This window comes from Barbatula barbatula (assembly GCF_947034865.1).
Source record: "Barbatula barbatula genome assembly, chromosome: 5".
NCBI lineage: Eukaryota > Metazoa > Chordata > Actinopteri > Cypriniformes > Nemacheilidae > Barbatula > Barbatula barbatula.
In genome coordinates this window covers 16,007,327-16,015,933 of record NC_136769.1, presented here as the reverse complement: position 1 = coordinate 16,015,933, position 8,607 = coordinate 16,007,327, and the positions used below count along the sequence as shown (strand labels likewise).

Sequence of the window (8,607 nt, the reverse complement as noted above, 5' to 3'; positions counted from 1 at the left end):
TAAAACCCTTCAGTCCAGGCAACACAAATGTTTATGTTAAATGCATTCTGCAGTCATGTAGCTCATGAATGTTGTTTTTGCCAATTTGGTACACAAAAAAGAATATAGGAGAATTGATGATGTGTAGCAGAATATGCAGTTTGTCAGTAATAAAATTAGGAAGCACTTCCATTAGATTGCATTATGCAAATTATATGCCACTACAGGCAAAATCAAAGCGATGCCTTTTCAAATCTCATCTGCGCCGTTAATGGAAATTGAGAAATTTTCCTTTCAGACAAGCTCTTGGAGACCAAATGGAACAAGAGTTCTTAAATTCAACACAACCTATGGAAAGTCGATGCAAGCATTCATTCAGATTTCACAAGCACTTTAAATATAATCCTTTTTTTTAAAGACTAAACCAACTGAAATTCCCAAAAGAGAAGTTTAGTGGTGTCTCACCATGCAAGACTAAAGATTAGTGCGTATACAGTGTAAAATCTTATTTTGGCATTAAGGTAGTTCATTAAAAGTAAATTTTAACATGAATCTCTCCGTAACTATAATTGCATGGTCAGGAAACTTATTTTTCATCTTAATAATATAAGCCTCATGAATAGAGAATTTGCATGCTTAAGATATCGTGTTTTTGCAGGAGGAGCCGTAATGCAAACAGCGGTGCTATAAATTGTTCCAGGAAGCACTAAAACAGTATTCTGATGAATGTGATTGCTCACAGGGGAGATTCAGAAACCACCTCTTGCCTAACAAAACACTCGGGTGACCTTTTAAATCCATCGTACCACTGTGAACAGCATATAGCGGGCAATGAATCATCACGCATGTAGAAAAACGGCCTTTCAGAAATGGGATTTTTTACAGGGAGGGGGATAAAAACATTCCATGCACAGCTAAATGCTTCAAGGACTGCCATAACACAAATAACGTTCAATCAACCACAATATTTTCATGGCGAACAACATCAATTTTCCTCAATGCAACATCAATATGCAATTCAGAACAGAGTGTAGCCTGTTGTCGGATGAATTCTATCACATGACCAATTTAACCATGATGTGGTCACATGGAGGATGGAGGTCTGCATCTTATCGCTCGGCTTTTAGAAGCATCTCAATAAAAACAGCATTTACACAATGAATGACAGGGGCTGCTAAAGCTTATCTTGTCTAAATAACAGTTCTCCCATAAGGCTTGGAAACAGTTCACACGTTTCTTTTTCGGAAGTAATCCAGATATGAACACATGGGGATTAACATTGCAAATCTCAGACTTTAATGCACTCAAACACATAGAAAACAAAAGAGCCAATTTCATTTCATGACGTTTATTGATGAACTAGAAAATACTGAGATACTAAAAGAATCGAAAAACACTGATAATGCTGGTTGTGTCTGTAAAAAAATACAAATCATATGCCATCAAGTTTACACACAAGTCAACAGCAATCATTAATGTCAGTTTAAATTTTGTAAAATTTATATCATATTTTTTTACAAGATTAAATGTGTACAAAGAATATCCATACTTATCTCCCCCTCTCATAAAAGGATCATTTACAAGACCGTGATGCTTTAAAATTTCAAATAATAATTTCAAAACTATACTTTTTCATCTTTTTTTAATCGTAACAGGACCTTACCGATGCTGAAGGAACAGCAGATAAAGACCAGTGAAGGACCAGCCTCCAGTCCACACACTAACTTTCTCTCATCTCCCACATTCATGTACACACTCCTTTCCTCACTAGCAGCTACCTCGCAGAATCCTAATTCAGCAGTATTGCACATTAAGCATAGAGGACTATTGTTCTGAGAGGGGGAATGTCATAAAGAAAACAAAAAAGTAAAAGGTTGAACAGAATCATGCAAACAGTGAAGTCTATTAAGCTTCTATTCGGCTATACACTGTTATCTGTAATATGCCAGTTACACCTTAAACATCATAAGACACTCAAACAGACCCTGGACAAGAAGCAGAGTACATCACCAATTCAATCCACGTGTGCTACCAGCAGAGGTCACCGTTTCTTACGATGACCTAAGGGGAAAAAGGATGGACTCGTATCTCCGTACACTACACATCACAATAAGCAAAATATACCTTTTCTGTCGATAGCTCTATTATTATTCCTAGAAGCATATATGCCATTTCTAAAACATGCAGACAAAAATACTCTAAAAGTGCTTTACAGCTTGACTCAAGCTCGGAGTAAACGCTCTGTTTTCAGGGGCACTTGAATTCGTTTAACTTGTGAAACAGGCAACACAAAATAAATTCAAAGATTGTGTCGATTCACTTAACGTGCATTAGATTTCCTGTGCATTTTAGAATCATTTGGCATGTGAATTAGCTTTGGGTGTGTGGACAATTCTCAACCAAACTAGGTGACTTAGAAAAACAGTCGGAATAGGCTGAATACACCTTAAAACCCCAAGACCAAACACTGAAAACATTAAAGAATATAAACCTATTGAATATCAACAAGAAAAATCACCTCTTTAAGAGAGATTGGGCAATGCTATATGAACCGCACATGAATAAAAAACAATTTCGACATTTATCATTATCGCCGTATGTAATAGTGTCAACACGTTTCTACAATATAAAGAAATTCGGAAATACGGAGTAGGCCAAAAATGTTCCAAACGTTCAGACTGAGTGTCTCTTGTGTCCGTAAACTTCTCGATCTCTCCATCCTCCCTCAAAAAACAGGAAAAAAATAAAAACAACAGAAAGAATCAGATCTACATTCACAGAGACAGAGGGGAATTCGTGGCAATAGACGTAAAATAGCAATGAGTCTAAAAAGTATCATATGAAATGCTGAACCAAAGTAGGAGGTAGAAAGAAAATTGAAGCTACAAAACTTGGCTAGAAATAAACAGAAAATTAAACAGAGAACAAGGCAACTGCAGAAACCAATTGGAGCCACATGTCATGAATACCAATTTAACTAAAAAAACTAAAATCCTAAGCATTTGACTAACACATCTTGAAAAGACATTCATACCTCCTCTTAACCATTTAAATGAGGCACAATTTAAGGACACGTTTTCTAGGCTGAACAACAGGGTATTGGGCATATAATGATGACACAAATCAAATACATTTGACTGGTCTTGATTAGAGAAGCAGCGAATACGTAGCCTGGTCCTAACAGCATGCCAAAGCCTCTTTCGAGCTATGGCACTTTCTTGGGAACACAATAACAATCAGCGGGACATATTTTCAAAGACAATATTCAGACTTTGATTTTGCCAGCATGTGGCAGCTTTTAGGGACCAAGGTTAAGGCTATTAAGGCCATGAACCAGAAAAATCCTGCCATAAAAGTTGAGATTGAGAGAACACAGGAAGGCATGACAGCTTTCAACTGTGGCATAAACAGATAACGCTTATGCCTCTACTATGATTCGCTCAGCTATTAGTTTACTCTAAGAAAGTGCTTTCATGCATGAGATGTAATTGCTTTCTGTGGGGAAGAGTGGGGGGATAGTTCTAGAAAAGCAGGAAAAGTCTCAAATAGACACGGCCTGATTATATGGTGCTTTAAAATTCTCCATCTCTCAGGAACCCTGAGACGCTATGAGAGAAGATTTGGAGTCCACCTGCAAAGGGGATTGTCAAAATGTCTGTCCCGTGTAAGATTAAGGGGCAGAATTTAAGTGCTTTCTGTTGTAAAACTGCATTATGGGACAACTGGCTCCGAACACTGTCAAATCCCACAAAACTATCTGTCTTGTAATAGTAGCATTGATATCAAGATAAAATTACATTTCGTCGTCAATGTAGTGGGCATCTGAGATAGGTTCCAGTAACGTCTTACAAGATCTTTACTCTAAAACTAGTTCCTGATACTTGTGTTTGAAATTTTATTCACAGTTTATTAAAGCTTCTTTTATCTTTTGCTGCTTTAAAAAATTACCGTCACATAAATCGATGGTACACGAAAATAAAATATATTTGTCCATATCGTATATAGCTTGTATGCATGTATTTACAAATGGGTCACAACTTCAGAATCGGTTCTGTCCCAGTAGAGCCCTTGACTCATAAAAAGAAACCGCCCCGGCGGTGAGCAAAGACGGCTCGCGTAAATATTCTCATAGATCTTTTGGTCTGCTTGACGGAAAAGTGACTCACACTTTCCTGTTAATAAACAGTCCTGGAAGGCTCGCAGACCACAGTTCTGTCCTTGGGTTGTGAGATGTTTCTTTTAAGTACTCCTCGCATGGGCCAAGACGTTACGTATAGAGTTATATTATCTTTCCAAGTTCATGAGCCAGCCCCGTCCCTTATAGTTCTGTCAGGGTTCTGTCACCAGCGACGGTGGACAGATAGGAAGGGCAAGTGTGACACGGGCCTGTCAGGATTAATTACTCCTTCCGGACGCTGGTCCCAGGGCTGAGGAAGCTGGTTCCATGCAGGCCCTCCAATCCCCACACAATGAGTCCTGTAGACATGGTGTCACCTCCATTCCAGGCTCACCGGTGACGGGTGGGACAAATCACAGCGGTGCGGATGCAATTGACCTTTGAGACGTTTCTGACACTTTTTCACTTTGTTTGACATTTCTCGCTTGGAGATTCTTCAAGTCAAAAGACCATCACAGTTCATCCACTATAATCAGGTCAGTCGATCAAAACAACACATATACAAGGTGCTCCAGGTCAAACACATTCGCAATATACGTATAGTAACATAAAAATACCGAGCGATTTCCATGAAAACCTTGTGTTTGAAATGACGTGCAATCAAACGGACCTTTCAACATATTTATCTCTGTCAGAGTTTCTTCGAGTTGGGCTTTGTGTAAAGCCAGTACAACGGTCTAGACCTTGTATCCGATATCACTCCTTTTGCTTCATGCATTTGTTCTCTAGCAGATGACAGGAATACCATCTGTGTTGAAGATCATTCCAGTGGTGGGTTCATAAGTGCCTGCCAGGTAGTAAAGATCCTCGCTGTCCTGGTACTTCTTAGTTTTAATCATCTGTTCATACTGCTCAAGACTGACCACCAGACATTTGTGAGAAATGGTCTGAACGTCATTTTCATCAATGTGAGAGGACTGGTATAGTGCCCGCTAAAAATAACAAAAGGAAACATAGATTATATTTTTGTTCATAGAGATGATGATATGATTTATCGGCTTGGTCTACTTACCTCCATGAAGTCTTTCCTCTGGTTGGAAGCCTGCAGAACAGCAGGAAGACTTTGGCCAGACATCTGATCCCAGTTCTGCCAAACAAAATTGGAGCAGTTACAAACCTCAAGCAGGACAGGAATAGATAAATGACAGTGTAGTTTCAAGCCTAAAACGCATGTTCTTATTTATGGAAGAAAGGGAAATTAACCTTTTTGTCATGAAGTTTCTTTCCCGGGTTGGTTTCCTCTGGATGATAGAACCATTTGACACGAACCACCATGTTGTTTCCCCAGGACTCCCACATGCTCTGGATGTGTCCGATGAAGGGAAGGTTGGGTCGTCCAGCAGACAGGAACACGGCGCAGTCACCGATACAAATCATTTCCTTCCCACGCATTATGGCTTTGTAAAAAAGCTTCTTTGCTTTTCCTTTCATTCCTCGTCTCTGTTAAACATTTGAGGAAGTAAATTCAACAACGTAAAACCCAAAACACATAACACACTGGCATCTGCCCATGTTGGCTTTTGTACAACCTTAAACTCACCTGAGTGGGCTTTCCGAACCACTTCCACAACTGTCTGGCAGGAAGGAAAGCTGAAATCTTGGGTCTGTTCTCTACAGATGGTAGTCTTTGTCTTTTCGCCAACTCCTTGGTTGTTGGGAGGTGGATTCCTTCTCGCTTTTTGGGGCGGCCAACACCCTGCTTCACCTTCTGTTGCTTCTGGGGCTTTTGCTGCTGGTGCTCTGTTGTAGATGGCTGCTTCTCAAGTTTCTGGAGGTTGGCTGGAGGCCCTGATTTTGCATTTATCTTCTCTTCTTCATCTTTAGGTGGTGCCTGTTCTGTGGGAGACAGTTCAGACGCTGCCACTGGTTCTTCATCGGAGCTGCAGGAGGATTCCTCTTCACTGGTGGTAGACGATGATGAAGATGAAGAGGAGGATCCGGCTGAAGAGGAGGAGCTGCTGGTGGATGAGCCGGAGGAGGTGAAGCTTGATGCACGTGAGCTGTTGGAGCTGGTGGAGTCCGGTTTGGGATTCTTGTCCTGGGAGGTCCTTCGCTCCTCTTCTTCTGAATCTGAGCTGCTGCTGCTACTGCTACTACACTTGTGACACTCCTTTCCCTTCTCAGAAGACCCATTCACTTTAATCAAACCCTCGCAGCGCAGCTTACTGACGCTGCAGGTGGACGCGCTCTCGGAGAGATCCGCATCAACTGGCTTGGATTTAGCTTTCAGGGTTTTGTCAGGAGCTCCAGGAGCGGACACTGTAGTGTAGCCGACACCCATCACAGACTTATTGTCTCTTTTGGAGAGGTTATGGCCTTCCATCATCATCAGGGCTTTGGTCTTCTTGGTCTTGGGTGACATGACTCCTTCATGGTCAAGCTTGATAAGGATCTCCGTCTGAGGTTGCTTGCGCTGCATTTTTACCCCAAAGCCTGATGTCTCCTCCTCAGCTTTTCGCAATCGCTTGACTGGCTTTCCTTTCCCGGCGGGACTTTCTGTTTCATTGTTGGATATAAAGGAGGCCACAGATGTAGAGGGCTCATTATAGAGATCCACAGAAAGAACTTTTCCGTAGAGCGGCGGAGAGTACACAGACTGCAGCTGGGAACGTACTTTGGCTGGGGGCTTGATTCCTGCAGTTTTCTTCTGGCTTTCATTAGATACGGGGATGGAGGGGCTAGCTGTGACGACTTGCTTAATTTTACTACCTGGCCGAGGGCTGCTCTTCTGGCTGGACAGGGGCCTCTCGGGGACCTGTGCTGGGGCTGGTGTGTCAGTCTTTTCATGCTCCTTTGGAGCGACTTCAGGCTCTGGAAAGGAGCACAGGAGGGAAGGTTTTAATATGCCAGACCAAACACGCTTACCTTTATAAAAATGCTGAAAGGCTAAAAGCTGTTCCTGTTCTGGCGGTAAGCTGTTTCCAACCATAGGAAATAACTTCGAATCTATGAAACCACCAATCCGATCAACTTTTGCAAGTTCACATTTGTCATCGCACCAACATTGGTTCTGACTAATTGATGTTTCATTTGATCAAAGCAATAACTAAGTTAACAGAAACTACCTCTGTTCTTAACTTATATGAACTTTAGCAAGGGCTTTGGTTTAAGGAGTGGAAATTACCAGGCTTGGGTTTGGGTTTCCTTCCTCGTCCTCTACTTTTTGGAGCGGCCTCCTCTGTGCTTTTTGGAGGTGTCGCTTTGCCCTCAGGTACATCCTTACTACACTTCCTTCCTCGTCTTTTGGTGCTGGCCACAAGGAGGGCAGGGGATGGTTCGGCACCTGTTTTTAGGCACACAAATTCAGTTAAGAAAACACTAAACAGGCCATTTTAGCATTTCACAACCTGTATGTTATGTGCAGAAAACCAAAATAAATCAAATTGAGAAATCTCTTGGCAGATTTCCATGCACAAAAACATTTTCACAGTCCTACGCACATTAATATTTACTCAGCCCTCTTAAAAATTACACACAAAAACACTCCAACCTCTTTAAATCATATGCGATCCACAGGCAACTGGTGGAGAAACACCTCTTACCCATTCCATCATCAAGCTCCAAGAGCAAAACCAAACAAAATCACTGGCTGCATGGACTCAAACTCAAACAGAGTTCATACAGGCTGTTTATATAACTTGGACACTTTGTAAGCTTTCATGCACTCTGTCTTAACGTGTACTCCCTACTTCATTGAATACTCACACTGAATCTTGTAGTCTGGCGGTAGCAGCCTAATATGCGAGAGTGGGATTCGGCCAGTGTCTCCATCATCGAACTCCACTGTAATCAAGTCGTCTACTTCTTCCATGTCAGGACTCCCTGGAGGAACGTAACAGGGTTGAAGATTACACTTACATTACATTTATGCATTTGGTAGACAGTTTTATCCAAAGCGACTTTCATTGCATTAAACTATACATTTGTATCCGAGTATGTGCAATATACTGGGATCAAACCCATGACCTTAGTTTTGCTAGCGCCATGCTATAACCACAGAGCTACAGGAGAGCAAAGATTGATGCAAAAGCATGCGCATTTCCTCACATTTCAATTTCCATAGATAACAGTCCGCAAACAGGCATCAAAAACAAATGACGGCATATTTCTCAGCAGTACAGTAGCAGCTGTGGGGATTCATACAGGGCCTTTTCATTCTCATTGGCTGACACCAGCAGTAGCACCGATCTCCCTTTAAGAGTTTTTTTGACAAGCCTCCAAGCTCCCTCTCTTCCATAGCAGGAGGGAAAATAAATAATAATAATAGAGAGAGCTGTGCACGTAGCTAACCACATCATTCTTCATTCCCCGGCCCAGTTTATCTGGCAGTGCTTATGGGCTTGGCTAAAAGATTTAGATGAAAGGAAATGAAACAAGCTTGGGCTCTCAATGGGTCTCTTACTGTGGCTCTTCGTGAAGGATAGTAGACGGTTGTATGCATGTTTCCACTT

General features: G+C 41.6%; 1 protein-coding gene across 2 annotated transcripts in view; it reads right to left on the bottom strand.

Annotated features, from left to right (window-relative positions):
• Positions 1 to 1,308: 1,308 nt before the first annotated feature.
• tnrc18 (trinucleotide repeat containing 18) overlaps positions 1,309 to 8,607 on the bottom strand; it is a 53,289-nt gene continuing 45,990 nt past the window's right edge. For both annotated transcript variants that reach the window (XM_079457511.1, XM_079457512.1), the window contains exons 25-30: positions 7,862 to 7,978; positions 7,281 to 7,439; positions 5,697 to 6,967; positions 5,360 to 5,596; positions 5,169 to 5,243; positions 1,309 to 5,088 (exon numbers count right to left, since the gene is read on the bottom strand). In XM_079457511.1, coding sequence (XP_079313637.1) covers positions 4,882 to 5,088; positions 5,169 to 5,243; positions 5,360 to 5,596; positions 5,697 to 6,967; positions 7,281 to 7,439; positions 7,862 to 7,978 — 2,066 coding nt within the window. In that variant the 3' untranslated portion in view covers positions 1,309 to 4,881. The remainder of the gene's footprint in view (positions 5,089 to 5,168; positions 5,244 to 5,359; positions 5,597 to 5,696; positions 6,968 to 7,280; positions 7,440 to 7,861; positions 7,979 to 8,607) is intronic.